Here is a 16,193-nt window from a genome sequence, read left to right on the forward strand (position 1 = left end):
TCTGTTAGGTGTTGTTAGTGTCCGTAATAAATGTATGTTATTCTTTTCTTCCCCTAACGAGTCTGCCTTTTGCTCGTGACCATAAAGGGGGATTTTTTCCCCATCCCAGTCCTATCTCGAACCCCAAGCCTGGCTCTCTGTCCCTTCTTATTGCTGGAAGAGAAGGGAGAGAGAGTGGCTGGGTGGTGGTTGGCTGCCGACCAGGCTCAAACCACAACATTTCCTTAAAGCTAACAAACATCATCTTTCCTCTTTTTTATTCTTTGTCATATAATCATTTAGGATCTGTATTATACCATGGATAATATAACAAAAGAAAAAATTTCTGTTTTTGTTTGGTGTTATGGATGTGCCATGAAACACTACTCTGTTGTATAGGGTTTCAGATGTAAACCCACTTGTGGAATATTGCTGTTTTCTTCAGAATCCTGTTATTTACTTGCTTTCCAGTGGAAAATTTGAAATGAGGGAGGGTGAAAAGGAAATAGGGTGTTAATTTTGTGCTGATTGGATTAATGATAAAGGTACTCGGATTTCTTGCATCTGCAATTTTAAATAAGAGCCTTTAAAATAATAGAAGAGTATAGGATGAACAGTTCTGATGAGCTGCATTTCCTGATAGTTATTTATTATCTCTTAAATTGTAAGGTTTTTTTTTTCCAAAATTTCAATTCCGCTGTTGCAACTTCTGTTTGGCCTCTTTACATATGCACTGGATTGCAGCCTTTAACTGCATGACTGCCAACAGTTTGCTCTGTAGTACCTTGCATCCTTTCTCTTGTGCAGCAAAGTGAGCAAATGAGGCAAAGAGGACAGAGGAACTCTGGTACTAAAGTAACTGTGCTGTGACCATGAGAGCAGATGGAGCGAGTTAGTTTGTCATTAAAAAATCTTTCAGGTTTCTGCATTATTACAACTCAATTTTGCAGGGTAACTTTGTTTCTGCATTATTACAACTCGGTTTTGCAGGGTAACTTTGTTTCCTGTTTATAGTAACTGTAGCATTTGCTGTTACAATATTAGTGCTCTTTTCAACAAAGTAATCATATGTATGATAACATCATATAGGCTCAGAGTTACATTGTTTTACTGAAGGTAGCAGGCTGCTGGCTGTAGGGTGGTGTGACACCTTGGCTGTTTTTCTTCCTTTACAGACTGGTCGCTCACCGCTACTGTTGCAAACTTGTTCTCTTGGGTAAGCTTTTTCCTGAGAAACCTGAAAGTTTAGTTTTGTATAAGGACGTAGCATGCAGATTCTCCAGTTTTTAAATTGTCTACTGTTGGGAGTACTGGGGAACGATGTAGTTCTAATAAGAGATCCTGAATTTCCATCAAATCTTGGAGACTTTTCTAGAACGCTTTTTAAGTGAAACTTCTAACCCTACTCAACTATCTGAAGTTGCACTTACCGAGGGCCTCCTCTGCATAATTCTGCAGTTCTCACAATTTTAGTAGTGATATCAGGAAAGATATAAAACTGTGAAAGCAGAGATGAGCTGGTGTATCACTTGGAGACATAAGATCAGGCAGGATAAATAACAATTTTACTAGATGAGCATGAAAGTTTTTGTAATATGGAAATGGAACTAATATTCAAAACCAGAGTTACTCCATGTGGTGGATTGTGGGTTGTGTCTGACCGCTAGTATGTAGGTAATGGATATATGGAAACTTTCTCCTGGGAAAATAACAGCTGTGGGTTGGGAGTTGGGGATCTTTTAGAAAGGCAAGTGTGCTGGCTGCTAGACCAAGTAAGTTGTTTTTTTTTTTTTTTTTTTTTTTTTTTTTTTTTTATTGATCAAGTTTGCCTTCAGAGTAGTCACAAGGAAGTATGTTTTTACTGGGAAGCTGTTTCTTTATTTGGAGATCCTCTGCATGACGATGTTCTAGGAAGAAGAGTAAATGTAAAGGAAAATAATTCCTCATCTAACTAAATACTTAAGCCCCAATACATGATGACTTTTTTTTTTTTTTTTCTTTTTAAAATCCTAACCTCTTGAATTTATGTATGAATTCAAAGAATTACATCCAGTAATGCTTTTGGATAACACAATGTTGACTGATTGAATAAGGTTTTCTTATCCATTGCTCTTTCATAACAATATAACTGGAACCTTAACAACATGCTAAATCATTAATACTCCCATTTCATTAATGGTAATGATGTTTCCTTTTTTATTAAACCACTGCCTATGAATTCTTTAGTCTTATGCCCATTGCACACAAATTTTACGTATTGTAGAAAGGAGCAAAACTTATGTAGGCTTCTCAAAATGACTGTAGGTTTCTATTCTTTTATCTTGATAGCTGCTAATGTGGAAAACCTTAACACTAGTTATAAATTGCCATTCTGTAGTTAATGAATGTTGCTAGAGCTTTCAACAGAAGCATTCCTGGACAACAGTGGGTGAGGGATACCTGAATCATTAGGCCATCAATCTCTGAGATGATGGTGGAAGGCCATGGTAATATTCAAGGTGATCTTCTAATGCCAGCTAATATTTGTTCCAGCTACTTAATTCCATGGGTTTTTAAATATATATTTAGGTGTACTTAAAGTTTGTATAGAACTTAAGCTAAACCTTAAGATATCTTTGTCAGTTTACTTACATTAAATAAAAACATACATTGGCTAAAATATAAATATGTCAGGAAGATGGTTAGAAGTTGTAGGCTGTGTCTGCATTTGTATTTGCACTGGTGTGGATATAGTGTAGATATTTTTCTTGTGTCAGATATGACTGCTTTAATCAAAGATTGTTACTTTAAGCTTCATTACATCATCCCTGATTTGGTGATGGTATAGTGTGCCTAATGGTTTGTATTTTCATCTGTGGTATTTAGAGTTTTTTTTTTTTTTTCTTTTTTTTTTTTTTTTTTTTACATAGATAAAAACACATAAGTCTATCTTTTTAAAAACACCTTAACATTAATTGTTTTTCAACAGTTACGCTACTCATAGTTCTGGTATTTAAGTTGCTTGTGCCTTGTTTTCTTATTACCAGCCATTTTTGTTCTAAAGGTATATGATAGATAGGATTGTATCCCCAGCTGTTAATAGGGGAAGACTAGCTAGCTTCCAGGGTGAGGAGCTCTTTAGGATGATAAGCTTGAAAACAGTAAATTAAATTGTCATGTTTACTGAAAATCAGTTTTTGAGACTCATCTTGCAAGTGTTTGTTTAAGCACTTGTTAAAATGACAACTTTTGACACTCTTTGAAAGAAAGGAATCAATTTCGATAATATTTGAGTAATTAATATTATCAGTGAAGCCTGTACCAAACTGGCTAAAAATCTTTGATGTTTCTTAAGTTGTGAAGATTGTGCTTTTCCTAGCTTTTCCTGTGACTTGTTCCTTTCTCCATTATCCTTTCTGAAGACCTTGCAAGAATGCCCAGGCTGTATTCTGTCTGCTGTTCTCTGTACCATGTCTTGACATTGTGGAGCTGCAGAATGGGATTTTAGGATATAACATGCCTGAGGCTGTATTGTGTTTTGTGTGTCCTCCAAAGGAGTTCAAATGGAATTTTAAGTTGAAGTTTAATCTCTTTGACTTTTTCTTGACCTGTTTCCCTAAAAACTTAGATCAGGTTATGCTGGTACTGAGAGTTAGTGGGTGAATTGAATACTAGCTTGATGTGTTCATGGATACCTTGAACCATGGAGAAGACAGAAGTGCATTGTATTAGTTGGGTGATGTGTATATACTTTCTATTAATCTTCAGGTACAGTGATGTGCACGAATCTAACCCAGAGGGGAACTTCTCATATACAATCTGTGCTTACATTACAAAGAGAAAGCACTGATGTGTGCTAGCAAGTTGAAAGGTCAACAACCTCCTTGGAGTATAACACATTTAAGGCTTAGTGAAGATTTCTTAACCTGAAATGGATAAAGTACCCACATTGTTATCGTCTGAGGATTAAAATTTCAGTGTGTTTTGTCAATGCATAGCAGGTATACTTGCTAACAGAGCACAAACTTTAAATAAATTGTAACAGCGCATTGGTGCACTCAGCATTTACTAAGTGTCATGGTAATTATACTCTAGTGAGGCATTTAAAACTAGAACATCTGGTATCACTTCATACCATGAAACTAGTGTGCTGACAAAAGGAGTTAATCTAAATGTGGAGGTGACTTAAATATGTTGAACAGTGATACACATCAAGACTTGAAGGGGAAAATATTATTTCAAAACAGCCTTTTTTTTTTTTTTTTTTTACTGTGTGCAAGGAGAAATAATGTGTTGCCCTCTGCACTGCTGTCATTAACAGTTAAACTTCTCATTATTTTTTGTTCCAGTTATGTACATATCGAACTGGTCTCTTGCCTTGTAATTATGTATGCATAGCTGTTGAGAACAATAAATTGTGTTTTTGTGATACCTGTTTGGCTGTGTTACTACCAAGGAAAAGAGTATTTCCACCAAATGTCTTTCAAATAATTTAGTACTTATTACTCATTTAGTAATAATTTTAATGATTAAAATGTTACATCAGAAACAAATGAGGTAATAAACATTACCTTTGTGTCTTATTTAGGTGTTAAAATTGACTCTGGTATCTAGGAGTGGGGAGGTGACAATTGCTGGCTTTGTTGCTGAGACAATGAATGATGTCCTCTTGCAGCTGAAACACTGTTAAATATTCCCCTTTGGTTTTCAGTTTATTGTAACAAAATTAGACCTTTGCAGCAGGCATGCAGCATAATGTAGTTAAGGGAAGCATACAAGATACAATAGGCCACAAGTAGAAAACCAGCAGGTACAGATACTGAAAGGCCCTTTGTGGTATGTATAAAATGAACATCTTTTATGCCCTGTTATCTCTTAGAATTTTTTCTTCCACCTTTTATTTAAAATTTACAGACTTTGAGAGGTCTTGTAAGAAGAGGAACAAGTCTTGTTTTTATTCCCTACTGTTTGAAAAAAGAGAATGTATTTTCAATTTATTGTTGCTATAGTATCTTATTTTATTAATCTTTCTTTGGCAGAGACATTTTTGGGGTATGATTACTTTGTGTGTTGTTATTCCATATTTACACACATGCTCAAAATACATTCTCAATGATGGTACAGTTTAGAGCATGCTGTTCTTCCATATTTTTTTAATCTTCAGGCAGCGTTAAGATTGCAGAGATGTGATACTTGCTTAACAACAATGCTTAGCAGTTCAGTTATGTTACCACATAACATAATGATATCATCTTAATGGAAAGTACGTAAATTGTTAATGTAATAAATTGGAAAATTTCAGGCTTGTATAATAAGTAGTTGTGTTAGTATTTTGTACGATTATCCAATAATCTAAAATCAGGAGTCCAAAGCAAAGACATTATAACTCATTTAACTTTAATAGTGTCTTTTGTAACATGCACACACAAAGTTATTTACGAATAGGTGTAGGAAAAGTCTTGAGTGACTTGTATGTGGATACTTATTTCAGTTAAACATTTTCTTAATTTCTTTTGGTTTAATCTAATTTTAAACTGAATATCAAGGCTTATTTGCTCACTGGAGTTTGAAGATGCACCTAAATTTTGCTGTATGCATACAGTAACGGGCTATTTTTCTTATAAATATTTGGCCTTTTACTGGAAAAGGAGGGTTAGGATGTTTCTTTGAGCATATGAGGCTTGTCAGTCTCTGCCTTTGTTCTGCTTAAACATTGTATCCTGCTTTGCTGTCCATTTGCTGAGCATCCTTCCTGTTCCATGGAGCCCCATAACTTTGCAATACACAATATACATACCTGTTTGTGTCAAGCAACTGTCTTGCTTGTTCAGTGTTTCAGATCTTAGTTGGATGTGTCAGTCACTTCTTGTCAGTATTTGGTTTTTTTTATGCATATCTGATGAAAATAATGAAGAATTTTATCAGTGAGATTGCTTAACGTAGGGCTGAGTTTTGAGCATTTTAGACAGTTATTTTTTTACTATTACATTATTATCAATGTAAAAAATTAAATGGTTTGAAGCTTTTTAAACTTCAGGTGACATATAGGGTATTTACTGCAGCTGTCATCACTTTTTGGGAACAATCTGAAAGCCATCCGGCCTTATCCATTGTCACTCTCAGTGCTAAAATTAGAATGGTTGTTTTTAATCTCACTGTCACTGTAGTGTTGTTAGAAATGGAGCTCTTCTGGAAGTGGTTTTCACATGGGCTTGTTCAGATGGTGGTACAAAGGCAAGACTTATCTCTGGGTGAAAGATGGGAAAGCTGAATCTTACCAGCAATAACTGACTTTCATGTTTTTTTCCTCAATTTTATACTTTTAAATCAGCAGGAAAACTGAGACTGAGTCCAGGCTTGGTTTTCTGGATTGCACTACCTGTTACTGGGAGGATCTGTCTCTGTTGCAGCCCCTTAGCACATAACCAAGTGTTTGCCAGAAAGGATAAGTGTTTGAATGTGGAAAAAAATCGTGCACAAAAGGTTATAAATTATTAAAATGACATGCAAGTCATGTCCAGTTGGGATTTTACTGGTTACTTGGAAGCATCTGTTGAATACATATGGAAGTCATGATTTTAAGACACACCCTTAAGTAGTGTACGTATTCCAGTTCTGTTGTGCAGGGTATGGTCTTTTTCAAAGATCTGTAGTCGCAGATCAGCCCCCACTCGCTCCTCCCCATCTGGCTCTGCCCTATTTTACTAATTTTTGAAGGTCACATAGATAAGGGTAACTGTCTTGCACTGTTTCTTCAGCTTCAAAATTATAACAGTTTGGCACAATCATTAAAAACAGGCTATTAAATAAAATCTGCTACTGCTGCTTTTGGCTGTCATCTTTGAATCTTTTTATAGGAAGCTGCTAGAAGTTGCTGAAGAGAAAACCTTTTACTTGCAAATACACTACTAACTCAATGAGCGCTGTGAATATTTGAACAGTGGTGATTCGCTAATACACAGAACATATGTATCGACTCTATGTTGAAGTATAAATGTAAGACTCTGGTGTATTGAGTGGAAAATTTTGAAATTGTGACTGCCTTTACTGCTTCTATATAATTTCCATATGTTGTGTTCTAAAGGAGTATATTCATCAGCTTTCATTCTTGAAATGATGGTTAGGTATTGAATTCATTAAAAATAATAAATATAAATTGTATTGGCAATTTACAAAAATTGCCTGAAGTACTGAATGTTTTCAGGAATATTTGAGTTTGATGAGATTTGTGAAATAAGAGAAATAATACACTAAGTAGTCCTGGGGAAATGCTCTGTCCCACTTGGAACTAGCAGAATTTTGGATGTTAATCTTACTACAGCCCTATCACTGCCTCCTAACAGTGTGCTAATAACATCTAATGCCCTGCTGCTCGCACGATTGAAATCCTGGGGCTGCCTTACAGAAATGTTTCTACAAGGAAGTGATTCAGCAGTGCCTGTGGCCCTGATGGTTTCCATGGGAATGAGCATGAATCCGTCTACTGTGAAAAGTGTTATGAAACTTTGTATTGCAGAGAAATACATTATAGCAGTATGTGAACAGGACAATGGAGACTTTAAATACATAAATGTAATGATGCATTTTTACTTACATTGAGGCAATATTTAAAGTGTACTAATGGCTTGTGAACAACCATGGAGATGGTTGTTGACCTGAACTGTTGTACAGTGTAAAAAACCCCAAATGATAACATAGCAGAACAAAAATCGGAAACACACCTTGATTAACATTTGGTATTTTTCTGTTTTAATAAAAGCTTCACTTTTCTCCACTGTTTAATGACTTTTTCCTTTGGTGCACTGCAGTTTGTGTTTAACTTCTTCCCTTTGCAGGAACAAGCAGCTCGCTTGGACATGAGTAAATAAATGACTTAAACAGATGTTTCATGGTACCTACAAGTCATTAGCTGATTAATGTAAGTTCCTGACAGAGTCAAGAAAAACCACAGCCTATGAAAAACCAACAGGCCTCTGACCAAAACCCAGTAATCTCCCCTTCTAAGGTTGTATTTGTACGGAAACAGGCTTAGTGTCTGTACTGTTTCAGTTCTTCACGCTGAATTCTACCTACCTATTTATGTCAGTATCAAGATCTTTTCTGTTTTATATTTTAGATATTTACCAGTTTTAATGCTAGGTATTAGCTAATGGTTTGTTTTCATGTTGTGTCTGTTTTTTTATAAAATCAGTGATTTTTATTATTTGGAGTAGCTTTTTTTTTTTTAATAGGCCTTTATGTGTTTTTTTCTGTTTGATGGTTTGCTTTGTTTTGTGTTTTTTTTTTTTTTTTTGTTTGTTTGTTTTTGTTAAGATCCCTACAGCTTTTGAAGTATCTCAGTAATAGAATGAGAAGCTAACTCATGTGCACATCAACTGTGTGTGCTTCCAGTAAATACAGTGTCTGTGTTGATCAGTTGGCAGTGTCCATGGGAAGCCTGGACTTGGACTGTGTGAGTGACCACCATAGCTGGAAGACACAGACTGTGGGAAGGTGTGGGCAGGCTGCATCACTGGAGACAAAGGCCCTGCTCTTGTTAAACTGGGTTTCCCTGCTGCTTGAAGGGAAGTTCTAGAGCTCTTCCATCACAACAGTTTGGAAGTAGTTCTTAAAAAGAGAAATAACAAAACAACTGAAAGTGGATTCTTACGAAGTATTTTATATGGGGCATTACCTGGTGGTGGTTTAAGCTTTGCATTCAGTTTGCATTAAACGTGTTGCTGAAATACACATAATCTGTGTAATGGTTACAGAAAGTGAAAAAGGAACTTAATGTCTACTTCTTCTAGACTGTTTCAGGGTAAGCAAGGTACATCTTTTCCAGCTGTGCCCTAAAGAGTGCATGTAACCAGCTAATGTTCAGGAAGAAGCAATAAAATGCTTCTTGGCCTGTCACTGAATTTGAGTTGTGCTTTGAGTCAGCCATTTACTGAGATAAAGTGGCAAGGTATGTTCTATCTAGCTTAATGCTATGTATGGATATTGTTGCTTTCTTTGTGCTGTTTGGGGAAAAAAAAAAAAAAAACACACAGGAAAGTGTTGAGTTAAATGGCTAGAAGCACTTTATGGGTCTGGAGGTAATGTGGAAAACCATTGAGATTTGTATAATTACAGGGTGATAGGGTTCCTAAACCAAGTAGAAGTGACTGAAAAAAATGATGCTAAACCAATCACATGTTATGATTTGGGTAGTGTTTTTGTACCCAAGTTATCTGAAATCTTGAGGTTTACAAACTAAGTGGGTGATATGGAACCAAGGAATATAATAAGTCCCTCAGGGTACAAAAAGCTTTGGAAGCTTTTCATGTGCTGCTTGATACCCAAAAGTTTTCAAACAGTCTAGGAACATGTAACATTTCCACCCCCACCCCCCCCCCCCCTCCCCGAAAAGCACCCTACAGCTCAAGGTGCGGTATTTTCCATTCAATATAGCATGGGTTTCCAAAATTATTTGGAAGCGAGGGTCTACATGAGACAAACAGAATCCTAATTTCTGTGTGAAAATTGGATCCCCTCAGATCAATATGCATTGTTCATAATAGTTGACTTCAGGCTCAGCTCCAGGAAGCTTCCACACTCATGTCAAAAAGGGATTTTGATATTTCCAACTGATGGAGATGGTATGAAATGGCATGCATCATTCTGTTATGCCTTCTATATAATTGTTGGTTTTAGGCCCCAAATTTCTGTCAAGTTCAGAAATAAGATTTTAACATCTGGTGTTTATTAGCTGTTGAGTGACATAAAATGTAAGCTTGCTATTCCAAGAACAGTATTTTCAAATTTGTAAATGTTGGTGTTAGGGCTCTACCCAGTCAAGATAAAGGTAAAACACTGTGGGGCGTTCGAGGCCTTCTATCCAAAGGATGACTATTACATGTGCTAGACAGAACAGTGAGGGCAAAGACTCGTTATTTCTGAACATGCTGTTCAGGAACAACGTTTTTTAAAGTTACCTTGGTTTTAAGGTCTACTCAGTCTTGTTCTTTTGGCCTTAGCTTTTGTACAGTATGTTCAGATTAAGTATCTTTCTGACTACTTGTCAGGGAATTAAAATACCTTTGTTTTTTTGGCCACAAATCATAGTTAGGATTGAAGATATCTGTCAAAATGATTACTTTAATATGTTGAAGTCTTAATGGAAAACAGTAATTTTTTTTTTATTTCTCCTGAAATAAAACTGGTCTAACAATTAAAAGAGCGTTTATTCCAAAGTTAAGCATGAGGAAGAAAAGAATCAATGTTTTGATATCGATCATGTTGGGAATGGTCAAGAAATCAGCCCTGTTTAATAAGAGAATCTAGAAGAATTCAAAAATCTCTGCAGATGATCTAAAATATGCATTTAAGTGAATTCAGGGTTTGACTGTCAGTAGAGATAGTCATATTTCTCAAGACTAGTGTAACGTGGAAAATTCAGTTTCACCTCTAATCTTCAGTTTACCTCATGGCATGACTTTATGTGGTGGCAGTCTTGCATCATGAAGCTTCATACCTGAACACCCAAAAGATTAGGGTATCAACCTGTTGATTTTGTGCTTTTGATGCATTATCTGTGCTGACAGTGCTTTCTAGAACATGTTTCTGTGGACCGCACTGATTAAGTTGGATTTTCTTATGTGTGTCTGTAAATATCTGTCTCCTTAATCACCTGGAGGAGAGCATTATGTGTATTAGACACATGTTTTCCTACTCTTAACTTTTGCAGTGGTATCTTTAATTTACTTCAGAGTTCCTTTTCTCCTGACAGGGAAGTTGAGAGGCTTTGTTACCGTCTTATCGAGTGGTGCTTATAGCCAGGAGACAAATCAGCTTAAGTCGAGTTTTCGCTGGGTCAACTTCCAGACCTTTTCTTTTGTTAGTGTAGGATAAGCATTTTTCTGTAGTGCTTTTTAAAAAAACAAAACAAACTCCCCAAAACCTCTCATCTGGAACTATTAAATGTTAACGTTGCTCATTTTTCACTATATCTTGCTCTAATTTTCTTTCTGTTTTTTGTTTTTTTTTTTTTTTTTTTCCAAATCTTTGTTTAAAAGCAAAACCATTCTGTGCTTACCTGAGGATTTCAGAACTGTTAGTTAATTTCTGTGTAGCTAGTTGGTTAAGTTTCAGTACAACACAGGTTGTAGATTTCCTTTTGGTGTAGTGTATGCTGGGGAAGCAGGCCACGCCACTAAATTGGTGTAAAATTTGGTATCTCTTAATTTGGATGTTATTAAACAGGTGAACTAACACTTTTTCCAGAGGTGCCATATATGCATTTTATGTGTGTCAGGTAGATGTCTTAATTTTAGGCATCTCTGATTTTAGCACAATTCAAACTTAGTTCCATGAGTTATTGGTAGTCATGATAGTTGAGATCTATCCATTTACAAAAAAACATTAGCGATTCTCTATTGAGCTTCATCTGTGCTAGGATTTTAAGTAAAATTGCTCATACTGTAATGCTTAAATGTAAAAGTTCATGGTTTGAGTTTTAAGAATTCATATGGGGAAGGGTCCATATGTGATACGGATGTATTCAAAATATATCAGACACTATTAGCAGTAATAGCTTTCAAGACTCTCTTACCAAGGTAAATGCTGATCACAGTTTCATTAGTGTTAAATATTGAGAGGATGTGGGCATTGTGTCGCCTTCCACATTTGATGCCCATGTTGGTTATGGTGGTTTTGAAAACAGCTACATAACAGTGTTATTTACACTTTCTCTCCATCCTCTCCCCAGATGCTGGCAATTGGTGCTAGTGGTTGTGCTGACAATGTGTTCTTGGGTGGGAAAAAATGTTAAGCATTCAAAAAGATTTAAATACTTGATTTAATACTGTAAATCAGCTTGTTACATCATGTATCCAGTGGGCTAACAGAAGCTCTCTTGCTTGATAATGCATCTGCAAGACGCAGCACAGGTACTGGAAATCTGGTTTCAATGTGGTGACTTCCAGCTCTCTGGAACGCAATCAGAAATGAATCTTAAGTGCTTTGATTTGCTGTTATCTCTCTTGGGAGAAATAAAGAAATGTGCATCTTGACATATTCATGTCCTTACAGCGGAATCCTCCAAGGATCCCCCAAAGGCTTATGATAATTTCAGCTGATGGTTCATGTTATAGGTATTTCTGTAGTGATATACAAACTTCTGAAATTAACAACTGTGATGTCAGGATGTAGCCAAAGTTAAAATTTGAGCAGTGATTTGAAGATCTGAAGATTAGAATCACTGGTGAATTGCAAGTTTGTTGTTTTGTGGGTGTGGTTTTTTTTTTTTTTTTTTTTTTTTTTTTAAATTGAGGATTAATGGCCATTAAAATTTGCCAAGTGGCCACTCCAAGTGATTAAATTGCTTTGATATTTTGAGCACTAGATTTATGAGTCAAAGAATTGAGTTTTATTTAGGAGCTATTTGTATATCCTTTTCTAAGCGGTACTCGTGTACCTGAATATTTCTTACGTACTAATTGTACTTACTAAATCAAGCTGCATATGATTGTTGACTTGTGTGTTCAGAGGTATCAGAATTTAGAAATCTGATTTTTTTTTTTCTTTAACAGTAAGTCAAATTATTTATACATTTTCTTCTTGAGTACATAGCATTTCCTGGTTGACCATCTGCATTACTTAAATAATAGTAACAGATGAAATGTGGTTTGGTTACTGTTAATTTCATGTAGCAGTGGTATAGCACTGAAGGGTCCAAGGGTATTTAAGAACAATTGTAGTTTATACGAAGAGACAATATCTCTTAATAGATGAATAGATATATGGGAATTGTAAATAGTATTTGGAAAGTCAGTCAGCATTAGATGAAAGATGGGTTATACTGGTGTTCATTTTGATTTTGGGGGGATATTTTTTTCTGTGTCATTTGGAAAAATCATTTTGTATTTCTCATTCTGTTGTTACTTGCATTATTTATATTATCACTTCTTGCATTTATTTTTAGACCAATAAAACTAATCTAATTTTGTTCTGATGCTTCATAAATGTAACATCTTTTTTGTAAAATGTCTAGATCTAAGTTAGTGTTCATTTGTTTTGTGTGTGTGTGGTTTACTCAATATGAAGTATTGGTTTGTGCATTCAAATCGGGAAATGTTATGGCATTTTCATTTGTATAGTGATCAGCCCTTCCTGCTGTATGTAGACTAGCAAACAAATGGAAATGACATTTTTAATGTTTGAAACTGGTCTTGTTATCACTAGAGAAATAGTTATACTTTACACTTGAAGGTCTATTTTTAGTACTGGAGCATAAGTTCTAGTGCATGTTTGCCTCTTGGTCATATGGTAGTATTTTTCAATCCAAGTTTTGTGTCTTATGTGCTAAATAAAACTCTCCAGAACAAAGACCAAAATGAAAACAAGAATCATGTGTCACTGGATGCATTTCTCAGACTTGTTCATTTATCTTTTTATAAATTATTTCAGTAGCTAATGTATTTTCCAGTGCACTCATAAACATGAACTTCTGCAGCTTGCTAACGGGTGTGAAATTTAAAGTAGTGAGTTCATGACCTTATCTGCTAACTTTCTCAGGCAGGCTGTGCTAGAAAACAAGCTTGCAGGTAGGCCTAAATTGGGCTCTTTATCTCCCTGGATGGTATCTGCTGTGGTCTTCAGGCCGGAGACTGAAAACTGCAGTCTTCTCTAATAACTTCATTGTGTATTGGGATATTGGGTTAGCATTTAGGAGTTTTTAACTCCTAGCTTTATCTCCCTGAAAAATCATTGATACTCTATGACAGCCCATGCTCTTTTCATTTGCTGCTGCTTTCTCTGAGCAATTATCATCAGAAATGCTGTGATAAAATTGGCATCATATCACAAATGCTCCTGGAATGGAATCAAACAGGCAAACAGGAGTCACAGCAACAGGGGCAGTCGGTGTGCATACAAAACTCAAGAGCAAATTAAGAGAAAAATACTGGAAAAGGTGTAGTTTACATGATCGTAAAGATATTGAGAATAGTTACATCGTAGGCAGAGATCATGCTGTGTTGTAATCTGGTTAGGTATGGATTCCTCCACTGTGGAAGACAGAGCTTGTGGCAAATATAAGATAAACTAACTTTACACTAAGTGTAAGTTGACTAATATTTTTATGCTGGCTCTGTGGTAGAAGACATCCATCTTCTACATCCAGGTGATCTTGAATTGGTGTTTGCTGTACTGCTTTCAGCACTGTTAAATTCTACTTCACTTCCCAGTGATTCTAATTTCCTTGCTGCTTTCCCATGAAATGTGCTTTATGTAACCAGAGTATCTCTTTGTTTATCTGCTCTGTAGACCTGTTTTAACAAATTGGATAAAAAGGTACTGCTTAAAAGGACTTGTGGGACAGATGTGAATGTGTATTGGGGTGAAACAGATAACATGTTATCTACCTGTGATTGAGAAATTTCAATGCAAGTGTATCTAGATGCAGGAGAAAGCACAAGTGAGTGATACTGTTAATAAATAAGGAATCGGTGGATGTTAGTCCTGTTTGGTACTTATATCCAACTTAATTAGAAAAAGGTATTTCTTTTCCATTCTTTCCCCACCCTTTGCAAGCAGGTATATGAAGCTCTTGTTTTCCCATTTTACTCCAGGAAGGCAACGTATTTGTAAAGGATTTATTTTCTAGTCACCTATTTCTTCCATTTAACCTCTATTGTGGTACTTTAATTCATTAATGGTATTTCTAAAGTTCTGCCAAACAACTGAGAAAGCTAGGGACAAATATATGTTCCTGATGTGTAAATATGAGCTTAACTCTCCTGTTCCTGTGGAACATGCGCTAAATACCAGTATTTGTACAAAATTCTTCTCAGTGGGTTGAGGTGAAATCCATTAGACTAGCCTGTTTGCCAACAGGTATTGAAGTATTGCTTTAATGACAACATAGTCATCAGACATTTTCTGTTGTATTTTGCTTGGATGAATTAGGGTTTAGTGAAATAAAATTCACTTATGTTGGACAAAGCATAAGTTCAGTTCTGTGTTTGTGGTTAGTGTCTTATCTTGTTCTGGTTCTTGTTGTTAAGCATAAAATTTTACTCAAGTGTAAGGCGTTTCTAGCAAATGATTGACTATTTTGGAGTGGTTTTGCTCATACTGTTCCAATTTACAGTATCATCTCATGAGAATTATTCTTTGTAGAGTTCAGATTTAGGGAAGGAAGTGAGAATTATATTTTTAATAATATAATGAGTAATATATGTTCCTCTTTTTTCTTCCTTTTATCATTCATTATTCTTAAATATCCTATGACACATAGTTTACAAAAATATAAATTACATTATCATCTGAAATAAAACTGCAATGAGATGTAATTTTGAAGGTTAATGCAACTGAAATGTGATGCATTTTGTTCTCTTAAAAAATTTCATACGAGTTTCTGCAGTTACTTTCAAGGTGTTTCTTGTGCAGTTTCCTTCAGAAGGGAGCTTATTGCCCCTGCAAGATAGTTTTTAACAGTTACAGCATCAAGATAAAGTTAAAAAAACCCCCAGCCAAACAAACAAAACACCCAGCAATATTTCATTTTAGAGCAGTGTTTGAGAAAATTTCTTTAAAACTGCATTTTGACCATTCATTTAATGGTCATCTTTATTCTCCAGTAATATTAGGATGGCTTCCAGTTCCTCAACCTGTATTAAAATTGCTGCTGTTCAGTAGTTCACTTGGTTTTACACTCTAATTTATGGAACACTTCAACAATTTAAAAGTTCCAAATACATAGTTTGGGGACAAAGAAACTCATTGCATAATATGGTTTTCTTGTCTTTGTGTTGTAGGTTGTGTTGAAGATAATTAAACATTACCAGGAGGAAGGACAGGGGAATGAAGTGGTCCAGGGAGTGCTGCTGGGTCTTGTGGTGGATGACAGACTTGAAATCACAAATTGCTTCCCTTTCCCTCAGCATACAGAAGATGATGCAGACTTTGATGAAGGTAATGGTTACGGTTTTACAAAACTTTAGGTAAAAAAAAAAAAATTAAAATCCATATGTACAGAAAAGGATTTTTTTTCACAGTAACCAGAAGCTTGTATGTGATCAGAGACTGGTTTTATTTGATTTGAGGTATCAATGGGTTACTTGCAATGCCATTCTGAATATCCAACTGAAATCTTGTCTATGTGAGGAAAGATATAGGGAGAAATACTGTATTATGTGGACACACTTACTTTAGAGTAAGACTGTCCACACAGGAAGTTACATAAGTTTCCAGTCTATAATTTGTATAGACTT

The 16,193-nt window shown here is 35.5% G+C and overlaps 1 protein-coding gene across 1 annotated transcript in view; it reads left to right on the forward strand.

The window, feature by feature from the left end:
• The window catches only part of EIF3H (eukaryotic translation initiation factor 3 subunit H), an 89,457-nt gene that overhangs the window by 7,080 nt on the left and 66,184 nt on the right, over positions 1-16,193 (forward strand). Inside the window, exon 2 of the mRNA XM_042786037.1 lies at positions 15,738-15,894. Within this exon, the coding sequence (XP_042641971.1) occupies positions 15,738-15,894 (157 nt within the window). The remainder of the gene's footprint in view (positions 1-15,737; positions 15,895-16,193) is intronic.

Source organism: Tyto alba, unplaced genomic scaffold, assembly GCF_018691265.1.
Source record: "Tyto alba isolate M040663 unplaced genomic scaffold, T.alba_DEE_v4.0 Super-Scaffold_9, whole genome shotgun sequence".
In the NCBI taxonomy this organism is placed as follows: domain Eukaryota; kingdom Metazoa; phylum Chordata; class Aves; order Strigiformes; family Tytonidae; genus Tyto; species Tyto alba.